Raw genomic sequence first — 18,841 nt, forward strand, 5'->3', positions numbered from 1 at the left:
CAGCATTTCCTGGTGAATTCAATCCAAGCAATCACTGTGTGAGTGCATGTGTGTCCATGTTTATATGGCATGGCACATCTTAAACCACGGAGCGCTGCTCATTAGCATGGTAATATCCAAACAGCAGGGTGTAGTCAGAACAGCAGCGTATTATTAGGATTCATCTCATTAGGCTTTCATGAGATTTAAAAGTTAACACAAAATAACTTCAAAACTAAGTCTTAGATAAAACACACAGTGAGGTCCTGAGTTTACTCTGTAAAAGTTAATTTCCCCCCCTGGAGACAATGCAGGGCCTGCAGCAACATGGAGAACTGTCCTATTGTAACCGGATTAGACAAAAAAAACTTCACGCTAAAACTTCTGTCGACATTTACTGATATCAGTTATCACTTCAAAAAAATTAAACTGTTGACTGAAATTAACCTTCTTTCAATAGTGCTGCAGAAAACTGCAGCACCTACATTTTTATAGTAAGAAAACACACAAATTGAGTTATTATGAAAGGTCACAACTGAAGGACCCAAGGAAAACTAATATAAATGCGAAAAAAAAGTGAAAACATTTGTGCTATACTTACCGCAGTAAGATGGATGACTCCCTGAGAGGTCACTGGGCATCCCATGAAGCCAACAAACTGTAGCTCAGGACAATGCTCCGCAACGGCTCGCACAGACCGATCAGTGACCTGGAGAGTAGAACAGAACAGAGTTTAAATTAGAATCCTGGCTAAGAAATCTCTTTATCTTCATATTAAAATAGCTGCTATCATTATTTCTGAAGTGGTTCACGTTTTCTCTTCCTAATACCAATTTAATTTAATCCATTCTTCCAAATTTCCAAATGAAAGACTTATTTCTTTGTCTTTATTGGACAGTTTGCAGTGGGGAAAAGCTGAGCTTGCCTGTCATTTTAATTCTATTAGGAGTACTTTCCCAAAACGAGTGTGTGGAGACAGGTGCTGTCAGATTAAAGCATAAATGCCCACTCCACATGTGCGGTGGATTGGGTGTGTTTTGTGTTCGATGACAAAAGGAGTGAGAGGAGGAGGACTACAGAAGGAGAGGAGTCGAAGGATGGTAACGGACAAGCTAAACAACTAAAAGAGCATGTCTGCCAAGCAGCGAGAGTGTCGCCTTATGATGGATGGACCATTCCCCATCATTCACCCGGCCGTCTACTAACAGCTCATAATGGATCAGAGATCAATAGGGAAGCAGAACATTTCCACAAGCTTCCACTGTAGTCATCAATACGGGTATTGATAGCTACTTCACCCCCCTCATCACACTCAACACTGCAACAATACGTGGGTGATTGTTTGTCCTCTCTGTAGGCTTCCTCAGTGCTTCCTCAAACTCTTCATCAATCACAAAGACAAAATAAGATGAGAAGAAGAGAGAGAATTGACTATGCTGTGATTAACTGGGAAAACAAAGAAAAACAAACATCAAAGAACATTAGAGAACAAAAATTGCTTTTTCTAAGCAACCCTTTCAAAAACTTCTTTTTGAAATTCCCAAAATGCAAGTCAGGCAAAATGTACATTTGAATACATGCACAAGGCACATCAACTAGTGATGGATGCATACAAACACAAACCTTTCCTTGTCAACCTAAACATGTTTGGAAAAATCAAATCTGTCAATGTGCACTTAGACTGCAATCTACTGAACTAAATGAAATCTGTGCCTGAACTTTAATGTTCTATATGAAATACTGAGAGGAATGAACTTTGGAAGAAACAAGACTAGAGCTTGAGAAGGTGGCAAATGAGACATTATATAGGCTACAACTATTTTACATAAAAACTGTCAGTCAATACCAGATTTTCAAAGATAGGTCGCAATGTAAAAAAAACATTTGAAAGACATTTTTACAGCAAGAAAAAGCTTTGGCATCTCATATATTTTTTGGTTTCCGCTGAAAAAGGATGATTCTGATCGGTCTGACAGTTTGTCGGTATAAGTCATAATGCAGGAAGGTTTCCAAACAGTGTGTCAACCACTGCTCCTCCTGCGGCACTGTCTTTACTATACGCTGACAAGGTAATTAATTAGCCAGTTAGACTGGAGATAGTGGTGATTCGCCAATGGAGTTGTAGTGTTTAGCTGTACAACAACAGAAATCTTGTCCAGTTACAAATCGGAGGCAATCACAGCAAAAGTTGTAATGGTTGCTAATCCATTGTTTTATGGATTATTATATCATTCACAAAGGTGTACCTGAAATTACAGTTTTGAAGTTATGATCTTTGAGTTTTTGAAACTTGTGTGTTAAAGGACTAGTGTGTAAGATTTAATTAACTGAATACCTGAGAATGAGAACGGGCTGTGTAGGAGGAACTACGGTGGCCGCAAACTCCCAAAAAACACAAAAGCCCATATGTACAGCCAGCGTTTTGTTTGTCCATCATTGGCGTTTCAATGTGGCGGACTCCATGGGAGGCGACCCCAGAAAGGATTGGATGAACATCGACAGAAAGTGGAAACTTGCAAGCTGGAAATTTACCTAAAAAATATCCTGCAACAACAGACTTAAATATACAGCTCTTGATAAAGTATGCAGGTACATACACCAAGTAACACCAATTAAACTAGTACTTAACTTACTTAGTAAGTCTTGCTCTTTACTGATCACTACACTTGTACATATAGCCTTCATTCTCTTGATGTTACATACACAGCCTTAGACTTCACAACTCTGTCACTCTCATGCTGCCGCTACCTCCCTCTTTCTTCCTCCCCTCTCACTGGCGTCCTCCCCCCAGGAGGTCTTAAATGTTACTGAGTCGAGGCAGAGGAAGATGGAAAACCCGAGAGACAGGCGAGGGGAAAGAGAAGTCACAAAAAGAAAGAACAAGGTGTCCATTTATCTTTCACCAAGTCACATACAGTATAGCTTATCTGGGTAAAACACCTCCTCTAAATCTAGTGAAGCTCAGAGGTTTCTCACCTTATCAGAAAGGAGGTGAAGTTCTTGTAAAGTGCAAAATGGTTCATAAAGGAATATGACTGCAAAAGATTTCAAGTCACAGGTGAGGCAGTGGAAGTAAGTTTTGAGGTATAATTTAGCAAGGTTAGTAGCAAAACAAGGTTTGAGAAAGGTTTTAGGTTAGAACTCTTTATTCTGCCTCTGACCAAAAACAAAACTTGAATTGAAAGAAAGGAGGACAGTGCTGTTTTGTACTATTTTTATTTTTTTTTTTACCCTTGTCGATCTTGGTTGGATGGATGGCAATATCATCTGGTTTTTGTACAGACATTCATGAACCCCAGAGGATGAATTTCACTGATTTTGGTGATCCTCTGACTTTATTTTGAGGAATGTTTTGACAACTATTTGAGGGACTGCTATGAAATTTGGTACTCCATCAGAATTAATTTTAATCACTTTAGTCAGCCGTTGACTTTTCATTTTCTTAATTTGTCCAATACTTAGGTTTATATCCAAACACCACCAAAATGAATGACATTCCCATCAGGCCCAGCTGTACTTTGTAATTTGTGCTAATTAGCAAATGTCAAGATGCTAAGATGCTAAACTAAGACGGTGAACATAAAAAACATCATATCTGCTAAGCAGTAGCATGATAGCAATGCCACTGGGAGCGTGTTAGCATGCTGACATTAGCATTTAGCTCAAACCATGGCTATGCCCAAGTATAGCCTCACAGAGCTGCCACTGTGGCTGCAGACACAATATTTTGGGGGAAAAGAACTTAAATAGGGCTTTAACAGATGAGGTGCATCACATTAGCACCAATTCAAATGATAAACCTCTTTTTTTTAATCCCCAAACTGTCAAATCAAGTTTACCCTATGACATAAGAAGTGTCTCTACCGGCCATACCGACAATAGTTTTCAACATCAGAGCTTTTTCATTATAATCGGAATTACATTTTTTTATTTTTTTTTTTTTTAAAGCAGTGCTCAAGAGATGATCTGTATATTTTAAGCAACAAAATCTACCACAACAGAACTATTCATCCTGGACACAATTGTGTGTCCCAGTTGCAGTAGCTCACTGTTCTTGCTAGCTTTGTACAGAACAGTTTTTCAAGGAAATCAATAACTGGATGCACTTTAAAATTCTATACCTCCGGTTTGGACCCACCATGCCACCCATCAACACTCGCTGCAGTCAGAAAAGATTAACCGAAGGTGAGTCAGCGCTCCCACTCCGAGACACTGATGCATATGGAACCTGATCTGCAGGGCCAGGTGGAGATGGGGGGTTGAGTAGAGTGGAGTTGTCTTTTTGAGTCTGAAACTTGGGGAGGAAAAAAAGCTCCAGAAGGACCAGCCTGAGCTGAGCAGCTGGCAGGTGAAGTGAGCTGGCCGAAGCTCCCCCCAGCATGGCCTCTGCCAAAAAACCATCAAGGAAAACATTTTAAGGTTGGCTACCAGCAGAATCAAAAAGCTACACACCGTCGTGATCCTTAAATCAAAACCGTCTGCGAGAGAAGCAAACGAATCACAGCCGTCCACCTCTAGACTGTCTGTCATACCAGTGTTTGTGCTGCAAGAGTGTGTGGGTGTAGTTGGGTGTGTGTGTGCGTGCACGTGTGTATGCTTGTGTTTGAAAGCAGAAGAGACAAAAAGAAAGAGAGCAGGTTACACATCTACAGTAACTCTCATCAGGTGAGAGGGGAGACAGAAGAGAAAAAAATAAAATCCCACCGGAGCAGAACAGGCCAGGAGGGCATGTACCGTATAAGATTAAGCCTGTGTATGCGAGTGTGTGAGTGTGTGAGTGTGTGTGTGTGTTTGTGAGAGAGAGTAAGACCATATGGGTTTGTTACTAAGATTTGTCTCCAACCCACAAACACAAAAACCCGTCCCAAATTTCTCTTTGCTTCCCCCTCCTCCCCCTCAACCTTTCACGGACTTTGATTTAAAAACACGAAAAGAGCCATGGCAGGGCTTTGGAGAAGAAGTAGCTAGCCAAGAGAGGCCTTAAAGCCTTTTAGAAGGGATCTGGTTTAATGGTCTCTGGGTGAAGGAGGTAAGGAAAGCAAGAAAAAAAAGTGGGCTGGAATGGTGGAAATGCTGCAGTCATAAAGATAGCCTTTGTGTGTGATAATGTGATGTCAGTGTGTGACTGTGTGGTGTGTGTGTGTGTGTGGTGGTGTGTGTGTCTGTGTGTGTTTTAAAGAGCTGGAAGGTAATTGTTGAGAGTGCTGTGGTAGCAAAAAGGGGTAATGCTGTATGTGAGTGTGGTTTTTGTCTGGCGGTCTGTTCTTAGAAAACGCTGGGGCAGCACCCGGGGGCCACTTCTCATCCAATAAGGGCATTTAAGCTTGTCAATATTGTCTATCATACGACTCGTTTGACTCCATCAAACACGCAGGCAATAGAGATGTAAATAGAAGAAAGACCAGAGCAGACTGCCGTTTATCTCTTTCATCCTTTGCTCCATCGTGTTCTTCTCATTTAAAACTGTCCGATTCCCACTGACAAAAACGACAAAAATGCAACCTCCCTCACATCATTATTTGTGTTCTTTCTTTCTTTTATTCCTTCCTTAGTGCGTGTTTTACCCACACATACACAGAGACACACAGAGACACACACACAGGTCAAGCCGGTTTCACCAGCGAGAGAGATGGCAGTGAGTATGCGGAGGGCAGGCACGCTGTCATTTGTCTATGTTTTAAACTCTGATAATGATACACAATCACATATACTCACCCACACAGAAACTGATTCATTCCACATACGCGCATGAAAAAAAATACACCTTCTTGCCCAAAAAAAAAAAGTAAAACGCTGCAGAACTTTAAACTTTTTCTTTCGTTGCCAACTGGAGCTAGTCGATCCTAGTTAGACCTCCCATCCAGCTGTGTCTGATGGGTGAACGGCCAACAACCTGAAAAGAGAGCGAACTGTACTCCATTCAGAATGCACTCAGCCTTTGAGAGTTACATTTTACTGGTTGCCAGCAACCATTTGTGAACTCAAACAAAAAGCAGGCAAAGTTGCATAAGCTTCAGAAATTTACCAGATGTTCATCAACATGAAGAATGGTGTCATCTGCACCACGGAAAGATGCAGCCATGAGCAACTCGAGTGTAAACAGCAACGAGGTCCTCCAAGTTAGTTTTTTAGATTTTAAAAGATATGTTAGATAGCATGCAGATATATACTGATTGCTCAGGGTGAGGGGAGGATTCAAAGGCAGTTTAAAAAGTATGTTAGGTCAGAGTTAGAGCATCTCAGTAGATTTATGACCGCACATCCAGATACTCACTGCAGGGCCTAATGATCGGTCAAAACATCATTTAACATCGATACTGACCCTCATTTGGTCTTTTTTTTTTACCATGTGCGCACTGATACAAATAAATATATTTTTTGCCCATGTAATCTTCATGAACTTTTACAAACTTAACAAGATGTAACTTTGACATCTGCTGTACTAAAGAAACCTTAGAAACAAAAAAAATAATCATTTCCCATCACTCAAGTCCCAAAAAGCCTAAAAGGGTGTGGTTTGGAGCAGTTTGTAAACAAATTACCATACACAGTGAAAAAGACACGTAAACTCCAAAAAGATTCAATCAAAAGGGCCACTGAATATCATGATGTCCTTATAAAAGCTCTATGTTACTGAGGTTCTGTGTGCAATTGTACAGATTTCCAATATTACCCATAAACAAGGACGCCAACTGCAGGCCTGCAAGGTGCAAATTGAAGTGGGACGATTTTCATCAAAGTTCTGTTCTTTCCGAGGTAATCATTTTCTCCATAAATACTCTCTTAGGGGTGATACTGCAGTGGGTTCATCACAGCCTTGGAATACACACACAAACACACACGTACACACATGCTTAGGTGCACACTCATAAACTCATGCACACACACACACACCCTAAACTTTGTCTCTTTTTAAAGAGCTCAGATGGGTTGTATTGACTCGGAGGACTGGTGATCTGGCAAAAATCTAAATGAATACTTATCATCCTCTGCAATATCCGATGCCTGGAGACAAAAGCAACACGGAAAGTCATAAAGTTTTACTACAGCGAGGGAGAGTCTCTTTACTGTGCTGTCTCTGTGCTGATGAGCAGGCAGTGTGAGCTAAGTGCAGGGTGGTTTGCTTGGAGATGTGCATGGGTATTGATCAGAAGAGCATCACAGACACGGGCAACAAAAGCAGTTCAGCAACGCTGATTCACATTTAAATCCGCAGAGAAGAACAAAGACGTGTGATGCGCGAATGCTTTGTCATATACAGACATGAAAACATTCACACAGGTATACAGAAAGACACATGCAGCACACACACACACGGGCCAAGTACAAAGTTGAGTCTAGACAGATGTGAGGGTCCTGGTCTCCAGCTATGCAGTGTGATGTTTTACTTGGCTAAACAGAGAGACTAGTCGTATTTATGAGACGTGATGAGACAGGAACACAGGATGGATCACAGTGAGAGACAAAGCAGAGGAAGAGGAGGAGGAGGGAGAGGAGGGGATGAGGGGGAATGAGAGATTTGCAATCTTTTCATGTTAACATAATGTAACTTCTAGTCTTCAGTGTATTGCTTTGGTAAGCTTGGCTGCTTCTTTCATGCCTGTAAATCCTGGATGTGACAGACAGGCAGCGAGAAAGATGGAGAGGTGGTATGACAGGCCAAACAAGCCGTGTGGGTGTGTGTGGGTGTGTGTGTGTGTGTGTGTGTGTGTGGGTGGGTGTGCAGGGGAGTACGTGAATATGAGAGCAATCTGATCTTATTAGAGGCCTGACGGGATGAGGAGCTGTGATGAGAGCTCTGAATCACCACCATCTAATCAATCAGTCTAATTAACCAAGCTTTATGAACACTGGGCCGAGCTGAGAAAGAATCCGCCGACACACAGATTAATAATGATTACTGAATACACTGCAACACATTCTATTAACAATCCATCTTCATGCCTATCCAGCGGCTTTGCATAAGAAGTCGCTTCATTGCCAGTTGCAGGAAATCCTCTGAAACGTATTAGAGGTTCTTCTGTCTCCATCAAGTCTTCAAAGTAAATGAAATACTCTACTCCAGAATTCATTTTTATTTAATGAAGCGTAAAGTTCTGAAAGTGAGGCGTTGGTTCCATAATATAATTACGCTACATTCTTGTCTAAAGAGTTTTTTTAAGCAATATAATTTAATATACAGACATGGCGAACATGATAAAAAGTCCTCAGTGGAAGACGGTTTAAATGTTGAACTTCAGAAAACAGTCAGAGGTCATTTTTGTTTACGCTCACACTTAAGGTTAAAACAGGATGGGCTGCTCTTTGACGCCCACCCATGCCCTCACAGAAGGAGTCCTAGTGTGGAAGGCAGAACAGGTTGTGCCTGAAGCATAAGCAGTAGGGCACGCTTGTCTGCATGAGCGTGTACATATTTGTGTGTCCATGTGTTGTCAAGTCCTCGCACCGGGGAGACCTTTAACCACCAGCAGGGGTCTGCATGTGTGTGTGTGGTGTTACTGCGACCTTCTGCTGGGCAACACCGGGGAGCAACTGTCAGCGATGACATAACCACTCCCATACCACTTGACCACCCATGATGCCACACTGTGGGCAGTCACCATTTTGTGTCACTCTCCATTTCTCTCTCTGAGGTTTTCGTGTTTCTCTCTCCACCATCCTTTTATCTTTCTTGATCTTTGTCCTGCACGCTCATTATGGAAAAAGAGAAGAAGGACAACATTTAGGAGAAAGCACAGCTCTGTCAAAAGGCCAGTGTGTAAAACAAAGCAAGCGAAAGGCCACGCTCTTGCTCTACTTAGGCGGAAAAACAGCTAACTGAGGGCCAGCCAGAGGCAAACCAAATAAGTGGTATTTAGCGGCAACAATGATTCAACTGCTGTATTTCTAAAAACTGTTATTTTCTCAAGAGAGAGACTTTAAAGGCTAAATGTTAGTCAGGCTGCAACTTTTATTGAATTAACTATCTCAAAAGAAACATTCATTTTCTGTTGGTCCACTGATTTATCAAGTAACTTAAATTCAAAATATTTATTAATTAATGTTTTAAATCAGAAATGAATTCATAATAATCAATTCTTAAAAATAATTATAATTTTTTTTATTCAATTAAAAATGTTGCTGGTCTAAATTTTTGTTTTGCATTATCTACAATTGTCAAAGAATATCATCATGTTTTGGACCAAATGTTATTTTGCAGTTGGATTAATATCACCATGTGGGAACACTTTTTTAAAGTAATATCTAAATTGGCTTTTGAACTGTTAATGGGGGAAAACAAGCTATTTAGAGGTTTCTCATTAGACTCTGGGAACTTATTAAGACAGATTTTCTTAAATTTTACAGAGCCAATTTCAACTACTAGTGTCCATAAAATGTCATTAACACAATAATCAAATTGAGCTCCAATTAGGAGGAGTTCTGTCATCCACTTTCAGCCTCTACCCAGGGATGTCTTCACATGTCTCCACTGTACACTGTGACAAAAAGGCCAGAAAATTATCTGGAAAGCACACTGTATATTTTTCAAAAATCGAAGCTGGGTCTGAAAGATTACTATGTTTGAAAAATGAAACTCCCAGGATCAATACATCCACTTCTCTCCAGCTGTGGCCATCTCACACACAAAAAATCCATGAAAAACTTACCCTATCTCTTGCACACATATAAAAAAAAAAAAAAGAGTAAACGCTACCTATTTAGCAGGAATGATGCCATAGCCTGAACAAAGGCAGCGTTTTATGCATTTTTAACGGAAATCAATTAACATGCTATCTCCACACATGCACAGTGCACACCTTTCTCTCTGTCTCTCTCCCTTTCTCTCTCTCACACACTTGTCAAGCAATCTTGTCTCGCTATATCGTTGTCATCGGCCTTGATGATGCCAGGGAGGACTGAAATCTGCATGGGTGATCGCCCAAAGTGATTGATCGCCTCACTCGTCTGTACACTCCACTCTCAACTGAAAATTACCTGTCATTTATTCAGTGGCTTAAGCCCTTCAGTTCCCTCAAGAGTTTCACATGATGTCTTTTATCGCGATGTGGCTGTGCGTACGTGTAATTGCACATACGTGTGTGCGGAGGGTAAGTGCTTCTGGAGACCCCAATAGCAGATTCCATGAAGGCGAGGTTTTGTTCTCGGCCTGTTACCCTAAGGATCGATGATGCTTTGTTGCGTGTCAGGCGGAAATCAGAAGCTACTGCGGAGAAAGCCAAAAGACATACTTTACTCCTATAAATGCAAAGTCATTACACCACATTGTCAAAACCCTCCAAACGGTTCTCTTGAGGTTTCAAATCCCAGTGTGTTCTTTTTCCCAAGCAACATATCAATAGTTCTTTGTTACGTGTCACACTGAAATCAAAAGCCTCTGTGGAGGAAGCCAAAAGTCACATTTTACTACTTTAAATGCAAAGTGGTAACTGTCATTACACCACACTGTCAAAGCCCTTGAATCCCTCTCTTGAGTTTTCAAATCGCAGTGTGTTCTTTTCCCAAGCACATATTCAATGAAGGGCTCATCCTCAATGTCAACTTACCATATTAGTTCTATGGCTATGTGCTGTACAGTATGAGAGAAAGTGCAGCCTAGTTGTGTTGCTGTCATAGTCCCTGCTGTTATAAAACATCTCTGAAAGTACAAGGTCCAGCAGTGCTGTGCAGTAGAGTTAGAATTCTGCTTTTAAAAGAAGTACAAACCGGTTAAACGATTTTGCAAAACAACCACAAAAGACACTATTTCATAACAAAAACAAACTCCCTGTTCTTTTTACCCTCTTTCGGGGAAGCCAGAGAAAACGCATTATTGGAAATGCTACTTCTAAACCCATTCACTCTGCCTACAGCAAGCCATCAATTTTCCAGTTTGCCCTTCAGCTTTTGTTTCTAAACAGCACAGAACACGCACACACACACACACACGCACGCACACAGACACACACACACAGAAACTTAGACACAAGCATTTGTCTACGTTCATCAGCTGTTAAAAGCTGGCACTGACTTTCCAAGATGTTGAATTTGTGTTTTTAGCACATGGTAGTGGAAACTACATAAGGATTTACTTTTCTAATGTTTGACTTGGAAATTAAATTAAGAAAGAAATCTAGGTCGGAAAGATGCCAGAACACCATGATGAAATAAAAGCCCTGTGTCGAGTTAAAATAAAAAGAAGACAGTCAGTTAGTTTTCACATTTGATTTAGAAACTACAGTTGTTAGCAGTCATTCCTCATGCTTTATCTGCATATCTGTTCACTTCAAACATTCTTTAAACATTCATAATGATTTACTGAAGTTTCTACCTACAAGTGCATTTGACATTTGCATACTCCATAGAGAAACCTCCTAAGTTCCTAATGAAATTTAAATGTGCAAAACATATCCAACCAGGATAGTCCAAAACCGGATCATAACAGGGATAGAGTGCACAAACACACACTCCATGATATGTATATATACACACACACACACACACACATTCTAATGTGTTTAAAGCCTGTCTTTCTCAAAGCGTCAGCAACCAGCTGTGAGCAGTCTTCAGGACTAGGTGGCTTGCTGGTGGTCTGTCTCTTTCACAAAGAACTGGAAACCACCAAGAGAAACTCTGAACCTCTTAACCCTTCACTGTTCCCGTGGTAACTGCCCAGAACAGATCTATCAGTGTGGACCTGATATTGACTTTTAACACTTTGAGCTTTACTTAGAGATCAGTTTTATGTCTCATGCTAATGATGAAAAATGGGACTTAAAGAGGCCAATCCGATCATGGATCTGGAGCAGAAGGGCTGCTGTTGTGGTGACGTACCTATCAATGCCTGGCGTTACAGCTATGGCCCATATTGGATTGTTCTGTTCAGCAGTCTATGGCGGGAACCACCGCCTCTTCTTCTTATCGACACAGTACTAAAGGTATGGAGTGGGAGCTGGCAACGGCTAAGAGAATCACAGGAACAGCAAAAAAAAAAAGGCTTCTCTCAGGGAAAACAGAGGTTTACAGAACCAGTGAGTTTCTTTGAGATGACATTGATCTTGTTGGTGGATCTTTGATGTTAATCCTCACTAAATGAGCTATTCAGCAAATATGATAAAGCCTAGTGCTAGTGGTGTGTGTGTGAATGTGAGGAAGAATTTGTGAAGTGAAAATATGCAACTATGCAAAGAATTGTAAAACCAAGCCCTCGACCTTTGTGTATTGCATTTGTATCTTAATCTTTAATCCCAATTTGGCCTTGCTGCAGGTTCTCTATCACAAATGTTTCATTCTCACATTTCAAAGATAAGCTATTCAGGTGCATTGGAGAATTAACAACGAACTAGTGGAGATATCAGTAAATCCAGATTGTAAATTAAATCAAAAGAAAATAACTTTATTTCAAGAAAGCAGTTGAATGTGAATGGCCACATGCCATTGGTTTACAATCTGAGGCAGTGGAGTGTTTTTCTTAGTACCACTGTTTGTTATACTGTGGTTGTTCAAAGTAGTGCTTAACAATTAACTGAAACAGTTTGGGAGATTGGACCATTTTTGCCAATATAATCTCAAATGACATCCTTTGACTTCTTCTAGCTAACCTAATTTTTCACTTCTCTGTGGTTAATTACATGATGGTGTATGCATGGCATAAAGCAGAAACATAGCTGTGTGAACAGTTTAGTTCAGTTTATTTTATGTAAAAAATATGTCTTTCCAGTGCCAAGGTAATCCTGTCAACTCCCTGAAGATTACCTTATGATGTTGAAGCGCTGTAAACTGTACAGTAATTGAGAGTGAAAGCTTATTTCCATCATTTGTGCACTTACAATGTGTGAACAAACTGAGCTGACAATATGCGTAGGAGTGGGCTTTTATTGATTCCAGAGATCGGTCTCTCGGTTCTTCGAGAGAAATGCCCGTCTCAAATAGCTGGTTTTATCGAAAAACACAATGCAGCACATTGCTGAGCAAGATAATTTGTCTGAACCCCCTGTATGTCTTTCCACTTAAGGTTTTTTCTGGTGAGTGTTCTGCTTATTTTCTTTCTCTTCATTTTACCACGTTTTTACCAAGTTGCTGTTCTGCAAAGCCCACAACTCAGTTCACTTTCATGAGTCCCTTCCGCTGCTCCAGCTGCAAAAAACTGGCCTCTCTTTCTGCAAGCCATGTTCCTCTAAAAAAAAAAAAAAAAACATGGATGTTGGACACAGGTGCAACTTGGTCTGCGGGGTTCTCTGTCATAAAGGAAAGCTTCCAGATGAACATAATGATCAGAGCAGGATCAGGCACACTGAAGCAGCTGGAGCAGAGACAGGAGGGGGAAAGAAAGAGACCAAAAGGAAACAGGTTTCCTGAACACAGGGGGCTTACTAGAGGGATACCAAGCCTGTATGTCTGGTGTGCAAAGAGAATGTCATTCCTTCAAATGTAAAGTTTTTTATCATTAGTTATTATAATTAGTTATATTCACTTCACTATTCACTTTTTTATGATAATTTGATAACTTTTTTAGTTCAATGAAAATATGCTATGAGGAAAATCACAAAAACACATGTTGTTTAGTTCTTTAGTAGGAACATAAACATAAAAAAATGTCAGGGTTATACATTTAAGGCACTATGACCTGATTTCAATTTTTTCCGAGATCTACAGTACCGTAGGTTCTCACTAAAGGCTTCTTTATCCACAACCCTTATAGAGCCAAACTCCATACTTTATTCCCTCGACCATGTCAGTGTCATGGGAGGCCAAAAAGACCCGGAGCTGGCTTGAGGGTAGCGGTCTCCTCTGCCCTCATGGCTTCTGGGCATGTAGCTTCTGCCTGCTAGGGCTTCATAATAAGAGCTGAAAGAGTGTTGTGGCGATAGTTGACAACCTAAATACTCTGGGGGTGCACACACAAGCACACACACAAAGAGTATCCAGGGTGTTCTGTAATGCAGATGATGGCCAGGTAGGTGACAGTGCCCAGGGCAGGAAAATTAGAAGGCTGTTACATGTTACCAAGTCTATGCAGAGCTCATTCACAGGGCATTATTCATGCTGATGGTATGAGTAGTGACAGGGACAGATATCTGCTGTCAGACGGGCCGAGGTATGATTGAAATAAAGAGCAAGGGCAGAACGGCAAAGGCTTTTTCCATACATTTTATAAGTAAGGCAGCCTTTAACTAAGTGTCCTCCCCAGAAGCCGTAATTAAAGAAATCCTGGTGTCCTGTGGCAATTTATTCTTGGTCTGACTCGAAACCGACATTTTTTATGTGTGGTTAGGGGGCACTCAACTATCTGACATACAATAACGGCCACAAAAATGTTTATTCACATTATTCCTTCTTCTTAACACATTGAATTTATTGTGTGAAAAACCACCACTTTGTAATTTAAGCAGTCTGATCGCAGCCATTGGTTGAGGTCCAGCTGGTTAGTACGAACTTTAACTCAATACAGACTGACTCAAACCTACTTCAGCCCTGTGTCTGATCTGCTGTGTGTCACACGTGAACCTAATTTCTTAACAGGTTGTGCTGTTTATCTCTACTTTTCCAAACTTGTAAAAAGTAAGTAGGTTTTCTTTTTCCCTGACATGCTGCTCTGAAAAAGTACTGCGGCGTGAACGAATCAATCAATCAATCACCTGCTGCGCTGATTCAGACAGATCCTGATGCATCTCATCTTGTTTCTGATGTTTTTACTAGATGACAGTAAAAAAAAAAATCTCCTTACTCACTAAATACATGGCCTTTCCTGTGTGATGTAGCACCACATCTTGTTTTTCTGTTTTTCTTGATTAAATTATTGATTTTCCTGTTTTAACATTAATATTTTTATTTATTTCATGACAATGCAATGATTTCTTGATCCTTATTTCAGGGGAGGCAAGATGCAAAGATGTTTTTTTAGTATGTTGATTTGGAAGGGTTGCCATTAACAGATTCAAAACTGAGTGAGAAATAAGAAATAAAAACAACAGAGTGACAAAAAGGAAGGAGAACTCTAGCTGTGACTCTAAATTTGTTCTGCCTTGCACTCCCCTTGTTCTCCACATAATACGCTGTAGACAAGTAGACCATTATCTTTTCCATTACTGTTCAACTTGACACTTAATGTCCACTAGTTTAATGGGGACTTGACCCACTGACATGGCTAATAGCTATAGAAGTCCACTGTGTGTTTGTGCGTGTGAGACTGACTGATAGTGACTGACAATGAGAGAGAGAGACAGAGAAAGACAGGGAGACATCAGTGGTAAGCTAATTAGTTCCAACACTATCACAGATGGCTAAGGGGTCCCTGTTAAACCTTTATTCACTGCCATATTACCCACGTCAATGCTAATTTTACAGAAGCTAGGTCATAGGCTGCATGGCTTGCATAATAAATGCACCTATAACCAGACCTGAGCCTGACCAGTGGAAAAATGGAAAAGTGACCTTTTGTGTTGTTTTCCGAACCTACATTGCTCAATCATCAGAACCACGGGCTTACTGCAAAGGTTGTTAGAGAACCATTGTTCCCCTGGGTGCCATGGGGTGCAACGGGAGAGAAGGATGGAGTAAAAGCACGAGAGAGCGTGAGAGAAGGAAAATAGAAAAAGAAAAATAGAGAAAGAAAATCAACAAGAGGGACAGTGAGAGCCAAGGAATTGCCTCGACAGTAACACATCATGTGAAAAAGAGGTCTTATTGGTGCGTTGGCACACAAAGTCAGGCGTGTCTTGTACACTTCTACAGGCACACACTCTTGTACAGATATTTTATTACAACAAGAGAGATTAGCACAATCTCCACATTTGAGACATGAGAAAATACACTGGTAAATGTATGCTAATGTTCACTGAAAGACAGAACACATCAAGTTCCGGGGTTTTGTTGTAAATCCAAGAACTAAAAGTCAAGACATATCCACTGGGGACAGCACTCTGTTTTAACACACTCACTGGCTTTCAAACTGCTTGTGGGCACTGAAGTAATGAACAGACAAACAAAAAATGAGAATGTTGTGAAAAGAAACAGAAATAAAATACCACTAGAGCAGTGTTCAAAGTAGCATTTCTGACTGTTGTTTTTTTTTGAGGTTTTTAAAGAATGCATAATTCCACGAAGCCTGTGGACAGACAAGAGGACACCAACTGATCATGAAAATAAACTGCATTACATACACACAGAAATTTCACAGATATGTTGTCTTTCATCTATAAATTTGATCACACTAGACAATTTGGTAAGCATAGTGCATTATATAGTCAGAGGGAGAGGGAATAATTAGACATTTTGGGAGACACACTGATGTGTTTTGTTGCAGGGAAGGTCAATACCAGTGTCATGTCTGTACGTTAAATATGAAGCGACTTCACTTGCTAGCTTGACATTCAGTGTACAGGCAGGAGACAAGAATGGTATCAATCCTCTCATCTTACTAAAGAAAGCAAATAAGAATATATCCCAAAATGCCCGGTTATTTGTTTAATAATTAATGATTTCCCTGTTGTATTTGCAGATGGATTACTTAAAATCATCTAATGTAACACCAATCCAAGCAACAAAAGAGACTCAATTTCACCACACAATAGAAATAGCAGCTGCCAACGGTATCCGTCTCCTCTGCTGTAATTTGCTTGCGATCCCAACACAGTTGCTAAGGATCTGCGCAGATGTTGGGTTGCTAATTTAAAACATATTAGGTATTTTAGGAAGGCTAAGATCAGCCTCCAACTAAATATGTATGTGGTTAGGATTGGAAAACATCTCACACAGACAGATCAGCACACTCACGGTTTCCTCTTTAAAATGCTGAGATTGACAAAATCAAGTTTCAACCAGGTTTATAATCCTTCCACCCTATCTGTGAGTGCCGCTGGAAAGACGGTCATTGATTAATGGTGTCTAGATTCATTCTATTTAAGTAATTTATTAATCAGTCACTAAAGGAGTGGGAGAAACAAAGTTTAAACAACACAGTATTTTGCAATTTTTAGTTTTCTTCCATGACTGGCAACTGCTCTTAAACTTTGTTATGTTTTAACTTGCTTATTTTTATCCATTTAAAATATTATATTGTTTTTTCTACTTTGAGTACTTGTTCAGGGACTGAAAAATAAAACTTGAGCAGTGGTAGTGAAAACACTGCAAAGAACAAAGAAAACAACAGTTAAATATGGTTTTTACAGACGTATGCGACCACAGTGCAGGACTAGTGGCAAACTCAGTCAGAAGCAGACTGCATCATGTTGAAAGAACGACAGTACAGCTCCAGAGCTTGACATTAGCATTTATACCTTATGTGTGTGTGTCTGTGTGGGTGTGAAGGCCTGTGAGAGTATCACATGTACTGTACACAAGGGCAAACGCACAGAGTAACACCTATTTCAACCTACTTCCCAGGCTTCCCCCTGTTAGAGACTGCTAATGATAAAAGAAAGCAGAGGGGAGGATAAAGGAGTGACACATTTACAGGCGGCATTAGAGGGATGCATAAAAATATGATATTATGGGACGGCCTGCTGCAGAGTCAGCTCAGCGGGGGCTGACACAGAGATGTGCTATCTTAGGCAATCTTGTGATATGGTAACAGGGAAGGAGGCACAGCAAGTCTTTGGTGCATTAGCAGCACACTCAAAGACATACAGCGTCAAGCACGCACACATAACTTACAGTATCACATGACTAAACACACACAGTGAGTCGCTCATTGCCATCAGCAGTAAACTGTAAAGGTTGCGGTATTTCAAATTAAATGTCAAATGTTATTTATTTTGACAATATCAGTCTTTCGCAAAAACAACAACACAAAAACAACATCAGATTAGTCGTTTCATCGATGAGTCGATCTCAAAACATAAATGGACAACAATTCTGACAGCTGATTTTCCATGTATGTTATCAAAGAATGTTTAGATATATTATCCACTGTTTATATCATTGGAAATGTAATAACTTTAGGTTTTGGAAAGTCTGATGCACAAAACGAGCATCCTGAAGAAGTCACCTTGACACCTCTCCATTTCATAGACATTAATTGATTTATAAAATAATTAATTGTTAATGAAAATAATTATCAAAAGAATTAATGGTTAATGATAATAATCTAAATAATTAATTCTTAATGATAATAACACTCAAAATAGTGAATTGTTTAATTGAAATAATAATCAAAATAATTAATGGTTTAATGAAAATAATAATGAACAGAGTAATCAAGAAAGAGCTTAAACAATTAACGATTAATTGATTAGTGGCTTGACACAAACTTAATGGCGACATGTTTGACAATCGAATAATCATTTTTCAGTTCAACACTTTGCTGGTTCCAGCTTCTCTGTGAAGATCTGCTGCTTTTCTTTATCTCACATGAGTAAACTGATAATTGTTGGGTTCTGGACCATTGGTCAGACAGAACAACCACATTACAGACATTACCTTGGGCTCGGGCAACGTGGATCCATTTTTAATATTTTCTGACAGGTTATAGACCAAAATAGAGAATGTAATCATCAGACTGATCGATAATAAAAAATAATGCTTACTTGCATTCTTTATCAAAAAAGCCAACATGAGCAGACCTGTGAAAATTCAGGCTCTGCCAATGCATCCCATCGACCATCAAAAGTTACACCGCTTCCAAGTAAAACAGAAGAGAGCAAGGAAGGATGAAGGGGGAGAAAAATGAGAGACAGAGTGAATGAGGGAGGCAGAAAGACCAAGAGAGATACTAAAAGAGAGTAAAGCATTCGAAACCAGAAAGAAAAGAATAACAAGAGACCACAAAAAGAAAGCTGCAAATGTATTATTAACAACCATTCCCTGCTGATGGTGGTATCAACATGTGCGCACACACGCAAACACACACACAAACACACACAGACACACACCAAAGAGACAGTGT

At 40.1% G+C, this 18,841-nt stretch overlaps 1 protein-coding gene across 1 annotated transcript in view; it reads right to left on the minus strand.

Moving 5' to 3' along the window:
• The window catches only part of fbxl17 (F-box and leucine-rich repeat protein 17), a 198,676-nt gene that overhangs the window by 130,741 nt on the left and 49,094 nt on the right, over positions 1-18,841 (minus strand). Inside the window, exon 7 of the mRNA XM_035658508.1 lies at positions 581-688. Within this exon, the coding sequence (XP_035514401.1) occupies positions 581-688 (108 nt within the window). The remainder of the gene's footprint in view (positions 1-580; positions 689-18,841) is intronic.

Source organism: Morone saxatilis, unplaced genomic scaffold (assembly GCF_004916995.1).
Source record: "Morone saxatilis isolate NCDOM2014 unplaced genomic scaffold, NCSU_SB_2.0 Contig16, whole genome shotgun sequence".
Taxonomy (NCBI): domain Eukaryota; kingdom Metazoa; phylum Chordata; class Actinopteri; family Moronidae; genus Morone; species Morone saxatilis.